This window comes from Pygocentrus nattereri, chromosome 3 (genome assembly GCF_015220715.1).
Source record: "Pygocentrus nattereri isolate fPygNat1 chromosome 3, fPygNat1.pri, whole genome shotgun sequence".
In the NCBI taxonomy this organism is placed as follows: Eukaryota; Metazoa; Chordata; class Actinopteri; order Characiformes; family Serrasalmidae; genus Pygocentrus; species Pygocentrus nattereri.
The window spans coordinates 40,240,096-40,257,737 of NC_051213.1; the positions used below are offsets into that span (position 1 = coordinate 40,240,096).

General features: G+C 39.0%; 1 protein-coding gene across 1 annotated transcript in view; it reads right to left on the reverse strand.

Moving 5' to 3' along the window:
* Window positions 1-16,500, reverse strand: part of si:ch211-285f17.1 (sickle tail protein) — a 269,763-nt gene extending 253,263 nt beyond the window's left edge. The window contains exon 1 of the mRNA XM_037536688.1: window positions 16,295-16,500. Coding sequence (XP_037392585.1) covers window positions 16,295-16,367 — 73 coding nt within the window. The 5' untranslated portion in view covers window positions 16,368-16,500. The remainder of the gene's footprint in view (window positions 1-16,294) is intronic.
* Window positions 16,501-17,642: the final 1,142 nt, after the last annotated feature.

The following is a 17,642-nucleotide window of genomic DNA, read 5'->3' on the forward strand; positions in this document are numbered from 1 at the left end:
TCCTCTGGCAACGCCAGAGCCCAGACAACAGCGAATGTGTCTTGGATTACTTGGAGCAGAAAATGCTTCAAATTTATAAGACTCAGCTTTGAGGGTGTGGAAAAATATCCCTGCAGATTTCTTTGAAAAAAATCACAGCATGTCTCCTGGAAAAGAAAGAAGGCTAGAAATGAAGGCAGAGTATGAACACGCATAATAGTGAAAATTCTGATGTTGTATTTTGTTGTATTAAATTTTTTTTTCCCCTTGATGCTTAAAATAAATAACTTAATGGCTGTTTTAACTGGAAATTAAGTAAATAAAGGGTGGTCTCTTGTTCACATTCCAATGTTGTGAGTCATGTGGCTAGTCACCTGACCACAGAAGTAAAATAAGCAACATACAAAGCCATTATGCAGTGGATCTTTAAAATCACAGTTGTTAAGACCAGTTTTAGTTTTCCTAAGCATAAGAGTGCCACCACTAAAACCTAATATGTGCATTTACCATGTTCCCTGTAAGTTAACTCTGCACCAGTCTTAAGGAAGCAGTGCTGCTGTTTCAGCCAATCTTAGCGATTTATGTATTTTAGGGAAGTGGTTACTCAATTAAATTAAAATGAGTTTCCTGAATTTGCAGATCAAAATTCAGACAGATATGGAATGTAATTAGAAAAATCTGAACTGTAACAATAGGCAGAGAGAGAATGTGAGTGTGTATGTACAGGGTGGGGTGTCTGGTGGGTTGCTGATGTCATTTTATCACCCCTACACAAACCCACCTAGCAACTGAAGCATTTTCTAAGGATCTTTGTAAATGATTACGCTAACACTCAAACACACCCTAAAATTACAGTATACTGTGTTTATTTGCATTTGTTGTAAATGTTAGTGTTTTACAAATAAATGGTTCCCAGATAAACAGCTTTACATATAACTTTCTCAGAAGCCTAAGACTTTGGCATAGTATTGTACTTCAATTATTAGCACATCACAATAATTATAAAATAAATAATTACAAATTAGAATTATATTGACATTTCAAACTGAGTGCACATGTCTGTGCTGACCAGGGCAGGAAACTGAAGCAATTTTATGTTTTTCAGTATGATTAAAATTATTCAAAAGACATAATTATGTGTAAATATTTTTACACTTTACTGTTGCCATTTTTAATTTTGATTTTCTCTCTTTTTTTCTTTTTGCTAAACTTTTGGTGGCCAAAATTCTTTGGTGCACCTGTGGCAAAAAAAATCCCGATATTATCACCTAACAGTGGGCAGTATGGCTACTGTTGATTAAAGAATGATTAAAATTTATGATGGTTTTGATGCAATCATGGTATATGCATTTTCAAATAAAAAAATTTTAGATGTTTAGGTAAACCTATTTTTGTTGATAAACAATAAATTATTATCATGGAATTCATCCCTTTTAATAAGAACCACTTCTAACAACAAAAATAAACCTGAAATATTTTATAGGACAAATTACCGTTGTCATAGCATGTGAAAATATGAGCAACAACACTTGTTCTGTGGCTGCTAGCATAAATGCTAAAAGCATTAGTTTCTTAACTAGGTGAAACTCTCTACAAAGTGATAATTCTAAAAATAGCAACACATCAACATACAGTAGCATCAAGGCTCTGGAGACTGCTACCTCTGACCACAGTGATAGGATCCGTCATTTGGAAAAAGACTGCAGTTCTGTTAAAGCTAAATTGGCACTCATTGAAAAGTTATAGAAGGGTGAACTTGCATGTTATTGGAATCCCAGAAGAAAAGTACAGGAAGCAGCCCAGTAGGTTTCATAACCAAGTTGCTCACAGAAACTTTTGGTTCTAAAAAACGTTCCAGTACCGGCCCATTCTGGAGAGAGCTCTCAGACTGGGTCAATCACATGCTGATGGAAATTTTGATCCTAAACCCTGAGATTTTATTATCCTCTTTTACAACCCCAACTCCAATGAAGTTGGGACATTGTGTAAAACATAAATAAAAACAGAATACGATGATTTGCAAATCCCTTTCAACCTATATTCAACTGAATACACTACAAAGACAAGATATTTAATGTTCAAATGGATAAACTGCATTGTTTTCTGCAAATATTCACTCATTTTGAAATTGATGTCTGCAACACGTTCCAAAGAAGTTGGGACAGGGGCAACAAAAGACTGGGAAAGTTGAGGAATGCTCAAAAAACACCCGTTTTATTCTGTTTTTATTTATGCTTTACACAACGTCCCAACCTCATTGGAATTGGGGTTGTACTTTTACTGAAATAATGTCCTTAAATTGAGGCACTGTCTTTCTATGGCCACTGAATTCAGCTCTTTCTTGAAGCAGGCACTGTAGGTAAAGGTCTTCTTTCATCTTAAAAGCTAAATGTGGACATGTTTTTTTTTTTCCAGGAAACCGCACTGTTCAAATTCGAACATTCAAAATTATATATTACAATCTAATTACAATATAGAGTCAGGGACACTGCCATTTCATTTTAATTAGTAATAAGCGGAATCGCCCTCAGAAATAATTTCTTCAGACTTCAATGGACATGTTGGACATGTTGGTGAAGGGAACAGAGGGGATGAAGAGGTGCTGGGTATGTATGGTGTGAAAGACAGAAATGCGGAAGGTCAGATGGTTGTAGATTTTGCAAAGAAATGGAAATGGCTGTGGTGAACATGTATTTTCAAAAGATGAAAGAACAAAGGGTGACATACAAGAGTGGAGGGAGGTGCACACAGGTGGATTATATCCTTAGCAGGAGATGCCACCTAAAGGAGATTGGAGATTGTAAAGTGGTGCCAGGGGAAAGCGTAGCAAGGCAGCATAGGGTGGTTGTCTGTAGAATGAGATCAGAAACAAAGAAGAGGGTGAGAGTGAAGACAGAGCCAAAGATTAGATGGTGGAAGCTGAAGGAGGAGGATGGTTGCAGGCAGTTCAGGGAAAAATTGCAACAGACCCTTGGGGGCAGTGAGGAGCTACCTGAGGACTGGGAAACTACAGCTAAGGTGGTGAGAGAAACTGGCAAGAATGTGTTGGGTGTTTCGTCTGGTCAGAGGAAAGAAGACAAGGAAAGTTGGTGGTGGAATGAGGAAGTCCAGGAGAGTATTCAGAAGAAGAAGGCAGCTAAGAAAAAGTGGGATAACCAGAGAGATGAAGGAATGGTGGCAAAGGCAAAGGCTCAGGCCTATGATGAACTGATGAGAGGACTGGACAGTAAAGAAGGAGTAAAGGACTTCGTTTGTATCGTTTGGCTAAACAGAGAGATAGAGCTGGAAAGGATGTACAGCAGGTTAGGCTGATAAAAGATAGAGAGGGAAATGTACTAGTGAGTGAACAGAGAGTGTTGAGTAGATGGAAGGAGTATTTTGAAGAACTAATGAATGAGGAAAACGAGAAAGAGAGGACAACGGGGGAGAGATAGTGGATCAGGAAATGCAGAGAATTAGTAAGGTGGAAGTGAGGGCAGCTTTAAAAAGGATGAAGAATGGAAAGGCAGTTGGTCCAGATGACATACCTGTGGACGTATGGAGATGTTTAGGACAGAAGGCAGTGGACTTTTTAACCAGGTTGTTTAACAAAATCCTGGAGAGTCAGAGGATGCCTGATGAGTGGAGAAGCAGTGTACTGGTCCCCATTTTTAAGAACAAGGGTGATGTGCACAGCTGCAGTAACTACAGAGGTATAAAGTTGATGAGCCACACCATGAAGGTATGGGAAAGAGTTGTTGAAGCAAGGCTAAGGCGAGAGGTTCAGATCAGTGAGCAGCAGTTTGGTTTCATGCCCAGAAAGAGTACCACAGATGCAATTTTTGCATTGAGAGTGTTGGTAGAGAAGTACAGAGAAGGTCAGAAGGAGCTACATTGTGTCTTTGTGGATCTAGAGAAGGCATATGATAGGGTGCCAAGACAGGAACTGTGGTACTGTATGAGGAAGTCAGGTGTAGCTGAAAAGTATGTTAGGGTGGTGCAGGACATGTATGAGGATAGTGAGACAGTGGTGAGGTGTGCAGTTGGAGTGACAAATGGTTTCAAGGTGAAGGTAGGGTTACATCAGGGATCAGCTTTGAGCCCCTTCTTGTTTGCAATGGTGATGGAAAGGTTGACAGATGAGGTCAGGCAGGAGGCTCCATGGACCATGATGTTTGCAGATGACATTGTAAGCTGTGGTGAGAGTAGAGAGCAGGTGGAAGTTTGCACTGGAGAGGAGAGGAATGAAGGTCAGTAGAGATAAGACGGAATACATGTGTGTGAATGAGAAGGAGGCAGGTGGAAAGGTGAAGATGCAAGAAGTAGAGGTCATAAAGGTGGATGACTTCAAATATCTTGGGTCAACCATCCAGAGCAATGGACAGTGCAAAAAAGAGGTGAAGAAGAGGATGCAGGCAGGATGGAGTGGGTGGAGACGGATGTCAGGGCTGATGTGTGACAGAAGGATAGCAGCAAGAGCTGAAAGGGAAGGTTTACAAGACAGTAGTGTGTCCTGCTATGATGTATGGTTTGGAGACTGTGGCTCTGTCTAAAAGACAGGAGGCAGAGCTGGAGGTGGCGGAGATGAAGATGCTGAGATTTTCGTTGGGAGTGACAAGGACAGTCAATATCCTTCAGTGTCCAGCTGGACATGTGGGCGGCTGTATACCCGAAAAAAAGGCAGGGAGAGGGAATTATTTTTAGTCTGTCTGTTTGTACGTAAAGCAGGGAATGTGAACATTTACAGAGTGTGGCTAATGACTCCAGCAGATCTGACTATGACAGTTTAACTAAAAGGAGAGAACCAGAAGGAGACAGCCATGAGAGCACTCTGAAACAGTTTGGCATCCCTCCGCTCCATTTTCCACGAACCTGAGTGACCGCATGTGAGCGGCGGGACGACAGCACCAGCATCTCAGTTTACTATAATTCCCTGTGTCCATGGACCCCTGGATCGGCTGCCTTTATCAAAGGGGGAACATTACTTACCTGCCTTTCATACTCCTGAATTTATTTATTTTGTTTATCGAGGGGGAACTTTTAAACTCACAACTTGCCTCACAGCAAGAATGGTCTGGGTTTGAATTCCTAGCCAGGGTCTTTTCTGTGTGGATTTGCATGTTCTCCTCATGTCTGTGTGGGTTTCTCCCACAATCCAAAGACAACCTGTCGAGTGAATTGCCCCTATGTGTGTGTGAATGTTTGTCTTTGTGTCTGTCCTGTGATTGACTGGCGGCCCGTCCATAGTATTTCCTGCCTTCTGACCAATAATTGCTGGGATAGGCTCGGGTAATGATTTGTAATTCAACAAATTTTTGGACAGTAATGGAACTATCCATATTTCTCCATATATGCTATAGGAATCAGTCAATACTGTCCTTCAGGGAGACATAATCTCTTATGTAGCTTGTGAAAAAAAAGGCATGGCAGAAACAATTGGACAACTCAGCTGACTCCCGGGCCAAGTGGATTTGGGATAGAGATTTATAAGAAATTCAGTGATAAGCTGGCCCATCTTCTTTTAGATACGTTTAATGAATCCTTGGATAGTCATCTTCGATCCACCCTTACTCAGGTGACCAACCTCTTTCAATTCTTAGTGTCCAATCAGTTTTCTCTGCAACAAACAATCTCTTAGTTAAGGTGTAATCTATGTGATTGGAGCCTTTTATCCCCCTTATAATTTCTGAGACTCTTATTTTCATCACCAAACTTTAAAGGAGGTATTTCAGCTAATTACGACATCATTATGCTTTTTTCTGATCTTTACGTTTCAACTAAGGCTAGATGGGTATCAGAGCTGGATAGGGAATGTCTATAGGGTATGTCTGCCTTTAGAAGATATTCAACTACTGCTCAACCAGCCAACCTGCCAACAAGACATAAAGCTCAACATACTTGAATTAACTTTGGATGTGATTCTTGCTGTGCTACAGAGGCTGCTGCTCAAAGAGACAGAAGAGGATCAAAAGTATGCAATAAATTGAGTTGCTTCCATGATAACTGGACAAGTGTTCTCCACCCAGAAGTATTACCAACCTTTACAAACATAAATTTGGTCTATTGTGCAAAAAAGAAAAAAAAAACTGAAGAATATATAGATGAACCTACAATTGAATGCAAAAGTTTGGGCATCCCTGATCAAATGACATATTTTGTTGGTTTTCTAAGTGAAAATAATTAATGCATCTTCTACAGACCTGTAGGCTTGGCTGAAATGGTGTCAAATGTTTCACATCTTAATCTAAAGCGGGCTGATTTGGCAGCCTTTGTTTTATTGTACTTCCTACCATAAATAGAGCTGCAGTTACTTTTAGGAACTCCTATCGCTTCTCAGGTAGTACAATGCGACAAAGAAACTATCAATCACTCATGAAACATGACAAACATTCCTCGATCAGCCATTCAGCCAAAGGAGATAAAAATATAGTATGTTTTGTACGTTTGTATGTCATATTATCTGCGCTTATTTGTGGTATACCATAATAAACTGTTCAGATGAAGCTCACACCAGAGGGAGGATTTCAACCGATACACTGCTATGCCACCTCTTACTAGGCTCACCTATAGAAGTGAAAAAGTATGGGGTTACATGACAAATTGCATAACACTCCTCCAACAGCAGATAGATTGCAGACACACTTTGGCTGAGGGACTCTTCACTTTCTGTACGCACATTCATAATGATGACAAAGCTGGACTGCACTGTATTATGTTCTACCCAGTGCTGTATCCACATACACACTGTACTACGCTTGATGAGATTTGCAGAGAAGGCAGTGCTCCATTGTGTTTGCCTTCGCATGGCCTGCCAATCACCCTGTCACCATGGAGATGAGCTCAGCATTTTTCTGTCCCAGCCCAAAGCGATGTGAGTCTACCTAAGCAGGCTCTCTCTCTCTACACACACACACACACACACACACACACACACACACACACCAACCAGATCCATCTTCCTGTTGCTGGGCTAAGTTTAACTGAGGAGTCTCAAATTTAAACCCTGTCATCACCATTTATTATTAAAGCCAGAGCCATCTCTAAGCAGCACGGACGTCAAATATCCCCACAGCCAATCGTGACCAACCGTTTCTACAACCACAGGCACATAAGCACATTGTTCCTATTCTAATTTTCACAAAAATAAGCAAAATCACATTTATAGCCAAGATAAATGGTTTTAAACAATTAAACGTGAATGCACAATACAAAAATTATAAGACTTTTTTTTTTTTGAAAAAGTAATTCATGCCTTGTGAACTATTCTGAAGAACGCTTAGAAGAAGTTTGGTTCCAAAATTCTCCTGGATGCTCCCAGACATTACAAGGATTTCTTAAATTCCAGCTACAGCACATTTAACACAATGAAGCACTGACTAGCCAAACTGAATGTTAGATGATAAATAACATTTATAGTTCTATAATAATATTTATAGAACTATAAATAATACTGGATTGGTTAAATGAACACATAAATAAAATCACTACTTATTGTATTGATATTTTTAATGCTTCTTGTGAAAAAGTCTATGCTTATTTAAAAATATAATGAAATAAGTGTATAACAATAACAATTTCAACATGTATTGAAAGATTAAATTAAATTCTTATTATTTATTAGTTTGGTTTGGCTCATACAAATAGAAGTTCTCCAATACGATAATAACAATTTTACAATTATAATGATTACCATAAGCACACTAAATAAATAATAAAATAAATAAATACATAAAGTGATGCTTTGCATGATTGACAATTTAATAGTATGGTTTCCAGGGTTGGGATAGCTACTGAAAAATTGGTAGCTATATTTGTAGCTGTACTTTCCCAAAATGTGTAGTGTATTTTTCAGAAAAAGTAGTGCACTACTTTTTAGCTACTTTAAGTGTGCGATGTCAGAATGTTTGTGAATCTCCACCTGACACACCAAACACACCCAACTAAAAGTGTGAACAAGATACAGCATTTTATAATGTGCCAGAAAGAAACATACAATTGAAAAGCTGCAAATTTACAAAAAGATCATCAAAACATAAGTTCAGGTATAACCAACAATCAAATTTACACAACCAAAAGCATAATATCCAACAAAACCTTTGACTAAGTAAAGGCATATTCAATCATTCCAGGTTTTTCCTAACAAAAATCAACAAAATAACTGTATAAAAACCAAACAATTTTGTGCAAAGGCATTAAATTCCAACAGAGGAAATTAAACTGCTCCAATTTAAACATTTCAGAAATATATGTACAGACATGACATTCAGAGTTGTTTGTGAAACTTCAGCACAGTACTATTAGTAACAGTCTATTATTATTATTCATCTGTTACGTTTTTTCCACTTTAGCTAAGCCAGGGGTCGGGAACACGCGGCTCCATAGCAGAACTAGATTTTTAGGTAAAATAACATAATTCTCCTTTGCAGTAAAATAAAGCTCTGCAGTTCTAACAGTTTTAACAGTAAATGGTCTTAAATGCTGGAGTTGATATGAAACTTCTAGTTAACACTGTAACCCTGAAGATCAGCCTGCAGACTGCTGGTCACACGGCAACACAAATAATAACAGTCTCACCTAGCTCGATTTAAGATGAACATCATAATTTGGTGATGAATGGACTTATTTGCATTTATAATCACTCCAGCTGGTTTCCTGATACGTTTAATCTAAAACACTAAAATTGCAAAGCTGTGAGTTTTTCATTCACCAGCTTCTCACTCGAACTGTCCCATTCCACCTTAAATGGCGCAGCAGTACATTCAGCTTTTTTTGCGGAAAGGTTATATAGCTGACCTAGCAGAGCAAAGTAAGTCTGTGTTTTTTGTTTATATTTTTAGCCTGTACTAGTACATTAGCACACACTGAGACAGACATACAGCCATGATGGTAAAATGGACATAAAATGTTGTGGCTTTTTTTTGTTTAAAGGACAGAAAAGCTCTTAACTTTTCATTTGCTGAGCCCTGAGCTAAGCCTACTAGTAAGGGGTGATCGGCATGTGGGGCCAGGCCATGATCGTTTGCTTGAACTGTCCGCAGCAGAGTCAGGATTGCACAATCACCACTAGTCCAGGTTACGACCGCATTCTGTGGTTAGAATTTTGCACGGATTGCCTGAAGCCTGTAGTGAAATTGTAGTGAAAATTAACGCTATAGCTACACAAAAAAAATTGTAGCAGTACAGCTATTAGCTACAAAAATGTGTAGTTAGCTACAAAAAGTAGCACGCTACTTACATACTCCCCCACACATAATGGTTTCTCTTTGGGTTATTTGAATATTATTCATAAATAAAGAGATATACATGTATGCTCTGGCACTATAGTATATCTCTAATTAACCTACATAGCACTTATGCTTCTAATGAAGTCTGAAATGTTTGTGTGATCGCTGTAAACACAGCAATTGTGCTGCAGGTAACATTTTTTTCTTAGCATACTGGATGATCACTGATGTCAGAGAAAGCAGCAGTCTTAAACGAACACTTTATTTATGAATAATATTCAAATAGCCCAAAGAGAAACCATTATGTGTGGGGGAGTATCTAAGTAGCGTGCTATTTTTTGTACACTCCTAACTTGTCCACCCAATGACTGCTGGCTCCAGCTCCCCCTGTGACCCAGGAGGAGCTGGAGCCAGCAGTCATTGGGTGGAAGACAGGATACACCCTGGGCAGGACACCAGTCCATCGCGGGACAGACAGACAGACATATACATTTACACACACACAATTTAGCACAATTTGTCCAATTAGCCTGACTGGGACTGTGGGAGGAAACACACACAGACACGGGGAGAACCAATAGAGCCAATCGGCTTGCTAGTAAAGCCACAAGCTGGAAAAGCCCCCCTCATTTGGTTAAAGTACCAACCAAATTATGCCAATATATCTGGAAAACAGCTCAATGGTCAGCAGACTGGATGATGTCAGTGCGCCAAATACTAATACCGAAAAATTAGACAAAGAGTATGCAAACTATCAAACAATTTCTTTAATATCACATGATTAAATTGATCTTTAATATCACATGATTAAACACACATAAAATTATGCATAAGATCATTCAACACAGACTAGAGCATAACACCAAAAGAGAACTTCCAGCTATACAAGCAGGATTCAGGACAGGCAAATGAACAAGAGACATTATTATGAAAAAGCCAAAGAGTTCAAGAAGACTTCAAGACTAAGAGTTCAAGCCTACAGCAAAGCCTTCAACTGTGCTGACCATGTAAAATCATGGAATGTCCTCAGGAAAATAGGAATACCATGAGGAATCTCTGCATTGAGCAAACAGCCATCGTCAGGACAGAAAATGGACTAACAGAAAGGTTCCACATGGGAAAAGGAGTTGGACAGCGCTGCATACCATCACCATACTGTTTCAATAACCTTCAATATGCGGATGATGCAACACTCACAGTGTAAAATCTGGAAGACCCAAAGGACCTTATAAGGAAGGTTAAAGAACAGAGTGAAAAGATGGGACTTGTGCTCAATATGAAGAAGACTAAGCTTATGACATCAAGAAACACTGCTAACTTGTCCAGTGATAGAGAAGATGTGGAAATCGTGGACAGCTTCTGCCTACTTAAGTCAATTAACAACAGTAGATCCAACACTTAGGAAATACGACACAGACAATGAAGGAGCTTGAAAAGATATTCAAATGCAATGATTTGTCTCTACAAAGAAAGATTAGGAGCTAAGGTCTTCTCTGTGGTCCTTTATGGACTTGAAAAACCAAACAATAGCAGAGAAAACAAACAAAAAGATCCTTAAACAAATTAAGCCTCACCTCTCACAAAGGCCAGATAACTTCAGTTTGGTTATCTTATTTTGGACATATTCTGAGAAGAACCATTTCATTGGAAAAGATTATTATGCTTGGAAGTGTTGAAGGTAAAAGAGGAAGAGAAGGACCAGCAACTATAGATGGATACACTCAGAGGAATCATGAACAAGACATTCAGAATTCAGAAGACCCAAACAGAAGACATATTATGGAGAAACACTATCCATATGGTTGCCAGGAGTCTTTGATTACTTAAATTGATGACACAATTATAATATAATAACAGTAACAGAAACTAGCCTCTGTCTTTTGCTTCAGAGGTGTTAAAAAAAAAGGTTTATAGGTCCCTGTGTAATCTAAATTGCCTAATAACAATGGTAATCTCAATCAGACTATTTCATTATACATGATGCATCAATAGCTTTTGTGAGCTGTTGGTGCCCCCTGGTGCCATAGGTGCCGTTTTCATTTTTTGACCGTTGTTTTTATTTTCCATGTACACTAGCTTAGGGGAAATGTGTCATTTGTTCAGCCAAAAAGCAACAAGGTGATGAAATGTACAACCCTAATTCCAATGAAGTTGGGACATTGTGTAAAACATAAATAAAAACAGAATAGGATGAATTGCAAAACCTATATTCAGTTGAATACACTACAAAGACAAGATATTTAATGTTCAAGCGGATAAACTTTATTGTTTTTTGCAAATATTCACTCATTTTGAATTTGATGCCTACAATACGTTCCAAAGAAGTTGGGACAGGGCAACAAAAGACTGGGAAAGTTGAGGAATGCTCAAAAAACACCTGTTTGGAACATTCTACATGTGAACAGGTTAATTGGTCGTGACTGGGTATAAAGGGAGCATCCCTGAAAGGCTCAGTCGTTCACAAGCAAGGATGGGGCGAGGTTCACCACTTTGTGAACAACAGTTTAAGAACGTTTCTGCAACATGCAATTGCAAGGAATTTAGGGATTTCATTATCTACAGTCCATTATATCATCAAAAGATTCAGAGAATCTGGAGAAATTTCTGCAAGTAAGCGGCAAGACAGAAAACCAACATTGAATGTCTGTGACCTTCGATCCCTCAGGCGGCACTACATTAAAAACCGACGTCTTTCTGATCTTTCTGTGATGGATATTACCACATGGGCTCAGGAACACTTCAGAAAACCATTGACAGTGAACACAGTTCATCGCTCCATCTACAAGTGCAAGTTAAATCTCTGCGATGCAAAGCGAAAGCCATATATCAACAACACCCAGAAACACCACCGGCTTCTCTGGGCCCAAGCTCATCTGAGCTGGACTGACACAAAGTGGAAAAGTGCCCTGTGGTCTGACGAGTCCACATTTCAAATTGTTTTTGGAAATCATGGACGTCGTGTTCTCTGGGCCAAAGAGGAAAAGGACTATCCGGATTGTTATCAGTGCAAAGTTCAAAAACCAACATCTCTGATGGTTTGGGGGTGTGTTAGTGCCCATGGCATGGGTAACTTGCACATCTGTGAAGGCACCATTAATGCTGAAAGGTACATACAGGTTTTGGAGCAACATATTTTTCAGGGACGTCCCTGCTTATTTTAGCAAGACAATGCCAAGCCACATTCTGCACGTGTTACAACAGCGTGTCTTCGTAATAAAAGAGTATGGGGACTAGACTGGCCTGCCTGCAGTCCAGACCTGTCTCCCATTGAAACGTGTGGCGCATTATGAAGCACAAAATATGACAACGGAGACCCCGGACCTTTGAGCAACTGAAGTTGTACATCAAGCAAGAATGGGAAAGAATTCCACCTACAAAGCTTCAACAATTAGTGTCCTCAGTTCCCAAACGCTTATTGAGTGTTGTTAAAAGGAAAGGGGATGTAACACAGTGGTAAACACGCCCCTGTCCCAACTTCTTTGGAACATCTTGCAGGCATCAAATTCAAAATGAGTGAATATTTGCAAAAAACCATAAAGTTTATCCATTTAAACATTAAATATCTTGTCTTTGTAGAGTGTGCAATTGAATGTAGGTTGAAAAGGATTTGCAAATCATCGTATTCAGTTTTTATTTATGTTGTACACAACGTCCAAACTTCATTGGAATTGGGGTTGTAGATAACAAGTGATAAAAATTTAAAGCGACTGTTTAGCAAAATGACTAAATTAACACAAATTTACCTCAATTGTGTGGAGTTGTTAAAGGGCCCATATTCTACACATTTCTTGTATTTATTTTTCCGCTTGAGGTCTGCTGATTATATTTGTGTGTTTTTATGTACCAAATGGTCACAATTCACTTTTACCTGCCCTTTTCTTTCCAACTACTTTTTCTTCTTTAGAGTAGTGTTCACCAGTCCTGGTCCTGGAGACCTTCCTGCAGAGTCTGGTTCCAACCACGTTCTGCTACTACTGCTCCAACTTCCGGACTTTTGTTACAGTGCCTTTAAGACTGATTTAAGATGAATAAGTTCTGTTCTGATTGGCTGTCCTGTACTATACCTCATTCAAAAAACATTCAGAGAACACTAATTAGGACTACAAACAGACTTTGCTAAAACTGATAGAAATGGGCCTATATTTGTTTAACACTGCAGCATCTCCTGCCCTGCGATGGACTGGCGACCTGTCCAGGGTGTATCCTGCCTTCCACTCAATCACCACTGGGATAGGCTCCAGCACCCCCGCGACCCTGTGGGAAAAGTGGCTTAGATGTGTGTGTGTGTGTGTGTGTGTGTGTGTGTGTGCAGCATCTTCTCATTGCAATAGGGGAGCAACACAATTTAACGAAAGATTAAAAGTATAAGTTAAAGGTGCTGCAGTATCATCAGCAGCTAGCTTTAAAAACAATTGATCTGGGTCGTCAGATCCTGCTTATTCATTTGTGTCTACAAGCTTAAAAGTTTTATACCAGAACTAGAGATCTTCATGGTCACTGTCAGTTTGAACCTTTTTGGAAAGGGTGGACACTCTGTGGCATCCTTATTGCCAAAAAAGATGTAATGCTTTTCCAGAATTGCTGAGATTTGGTCAAATTGACTGTAATTTTAAAAAGATAATAATTAGTTTAAAATCTTCTAATTGCAACTGTGCTTTTATTTTGTGATGGCAGAAAAATCAACCAATCCAATTTATGACCAGCATCTAACACCTTAACAGCACAATAACATTTAAGGCAAAGGTGTGATGATTTTATGCCAAACTATCACTTTAACAGAAGCTTGTTTGTAAGAAAGAAAAATATATACCTCAAAGACCTGAATCTTTGAAATTATTTGTGTCCAAAATTTGCTTTTTCCCCAAGTAAAGATGTAATAAACACTCTGGCCTTCTTTATACCGTATAATCTGACTCACACAATCTCACAGTCTTTAGCTTTTGGGAAAAGCTACCAGCCCTTTCAAAAGCAGATTGAGGGCAAGGATTCTTCAGCATAAGTAATGCACACCATGTCCCAACCAGAGAAAACAAAAAGAAGCATTCACTGGTTGTCGGAGTATTTATCAGTTAGTAAGACTCTATAACTATGAACAAAATGACAAGTAGAAACCTGACTAGCAACAATGCATTTAGGCTTGTACCACCATGTCTTGAAATGTCTTTGCATTTGTGGGCTCCAGTAAAAGAACTTTACCTAGGCATTTCACAATAGTCCACTGCTGGGTGTTTACTACAGGCAGTAGATTCTTCAAATGTGACTTTTGTATAGATCTAGGTATATGAAGGAATTTTAAGTTAAACTCATTATTCATTGTAATACTGGTTCATATTGTTGTTCATTGTGGATAAATAGCAGATATGCAAAGTAATTTAATAAGTAGCTCAGTATGGACAAAACTTATACGGTTCGATTTGGATATACACACAGACAGGGGGAGAACAAGCAAGCTCCACACAGAAAGGACCTTGGTCACCCAGCCAGGGAACTGAACCCAGGAGAACCCACAGTGCTACCCACCATGCCACCTCAACATGGATAAAGTATTGTAATCATGCTTTGCTGTTTGTTAAAAATGAACTTGTAAATCAGTAATGTGAAATGATTAAAGATCAGATTGCATTATTTTGATCAAAATAATTTACTTTTGTTGGATTAAAAAAAGTTTGGGCACTCTTGGTTAAATGACTAGTTTTTTTGATTTTCTAAGTGGAAATAAGTGCATATCCTCTACAGAGAACACACTTCTGTACAATTTATTCATTTGTTTATATGTTTATTTGCTGAATTTAATATATTGGGAAACATTACATAAAATGTGGCCTAATTTGTGGCACGTACCATGTTTTATATTTGTTTTTCCCCAAAATTCATAATTTGTCCCTACTCTTCACAAATGCACTGAATGATGTTTCATCAATACAGGGAAAGAGGTTTCAGACCAAAGTCCAATGCTGGGGATCTTTATACCCCTCCAGCCAGCACTTGACATTGGGCATGGTGAGCTTAGCCTCGTGTGTGCCTGCTCCAGAGTGTCCCATTCTTTTGGTCATGCATTTCTATTTAAATTATACAAGCTGTGTGCACACATTTGCAATGTGTTTACCTTAAAGTAGCTGAATTCTCTATTTCTAATGTGTGCCTATAAAACTTATTGAGCATAGAACATAAAGCAATAAAGACAAAAAATACATGCAGCTCAGGCCATTACAACATAATATTCAACAGTACTGGTGATATGGAATCTCATGTGTATTGCGGCATCACCAGTCTTACTCTCAAGCTTCTTCCAAATCTTGGTGTACAAAGCCTTTGATTAGCAATTCCACTGGGGCTACTGTGCTTCTACAATACTTTGGTTTGTCTTTTTGGTTCATGTATCAACGGCCGTGGTCCAAACAGTGAAACACTGTGACATACGGAACATGAGCACAAAACTAGCTCTACTGACCTACCTTTGAATCAACTTTTATTTGATAATTAATTTTTTCACAGACATTCAACCCCAGTATAGACATCATATTGGTAATTCAAACTGGTCAGTTGTTTTTTGCAAATAAACATCAAGATTAATTTCTAAATAAATGTATAGGAAGAATGTTAAGTTAAATTGGTTATTTATTCGGCAGTTCACACTCTTTAAATAAAAATAATAATAATAATCCCACAAATGGACAAAAAAACATTTGCAAGTAGATAACCACTTATCATATATACATATCTAGACTACAGTTTCTGAATCTGATGCATAGCCTAAAACATTCAAGGGAATCAGTCTCTTGACAATCAGACCTTTTTGCAGACCTACAGCACCTGATCAATAATCTGACACATTTAGCTTTAAGAGACACCGTTCACTTTACTGAAGAGTTTTTAATGCTCCTTGGACAACATTTGAAGCTTCCTCTTTCTTTCCACATCTTGAAAGCCCCCTAAAATGCACAGCTGCACTGCCTCATTAAAAATACCGGAGGAGAAATTACCAAAGGCAACAATATGGCATTGACTAAACGCGTTATTACGAGAACATGACCGGCGTTGAGCGCGTACATGGACAAGGTCATAAGAAAAAAATGCGACATTTTAGGGGAGAAGCAAAAGCAGATTCTTACTGTGAGTTTTGGGGCTCCCTTGGCGGTGACTGGTTTGAGGCAGATCCGCAAACTGAACCCTGTGTCCCGCCATCGTTTCTCCACTGCTCTGCAGCCGGAGAGAGACTGCAGGGCTTCGCGGCTCAACTCTCCGAAGTGTGTGTGTGTGAACTTCAGTAAACTGCGTCCCGCCCCCCTTAAAGCACACGAGTGGGATTGTTGGTTAGTCTGTACAGCAGATGCACACAGAGCTTTCCCTAAACGCTCTGCTCTTGTGTTGGCCATTGGCGCCAATGCCACAGAGTAAGGCTGGCAAATGCTACTTTCAAATTACCTTACGCACATACAGCAGCTCTGTGGCGGTTTGTAATGAGATAATTCCATTACTAAACCAGAAGGCGGTAAAAAGGCGTTTTTGGTTCACTTTTTTAAATGTTTTTTTTTAAACTTACATATTTGACGAGTGCCTCGTTCCAAATCGCATACTAGCACTCTTAAAATAGCGCATATGCAGTCATTAGTGTAGTAGGTGAAGTACGGAAGTGTGTGGTTTGGGACACGGTGTTAGATCAGCCGGTTCTGCTTTGAGCTGCTCATTAGATGCTCATTAATCTCCAAACAAATGTTTAAGGTTATCTTATTTATTGATTGAAATCAATGCATTTATTAAGGTAAGTTGGTCTTAGCTGCGTAGTCGTCATATTTCATATAATCAATTCATTTTACGTGCACGGCACCTCAGAGTAACTGCAGCACTCCATTTAAGGTGGAACGGAAAATTGAGAGAAGCTGGTGAAAAATAAGTCTAAGTGAACTTTGTCATTCAGACTATACAACAAGAAGTGCACAGCTGAACGAGACTGCGTTTCTCCAACTGTGATGTGCAACATCACATACATAAATATAACATAAAGGCAACTGCACACAGACATACTAGATACCTTAGACAGACATAAAAAAACACACAAATAGGGAAAAAGTATATTTTATAAGATATATATGGATATGGGACCAGCCTAGCTGCTCTTCTTCTTTTAGCGTTTGGCAACTGCATCTAAAGCGTCTGCATATCTTTACATCTTTTCGTGGTTTGACTTTGGTCTTCAAAGTAATCGAATGCTGAAATCACTATTCGGTTATTTGTTATGCTGCATCACAACAATTCAGGGAAAAAAACTATTTTGTCTCTTTACTCTTCCTAAGATAACGACTGCCCTCCCGCCTTGCTGAACGCTGTTGGAAGACAGACCATCAGGGCCTCCTCTCACCTATCACCAACCCACTCTCCTGTTTATTTGTGCCAACTGCAACACCCTCAATTACATCACTGTGCCATCCAGATGTACCAGCATTGAGATAGGATGAGACT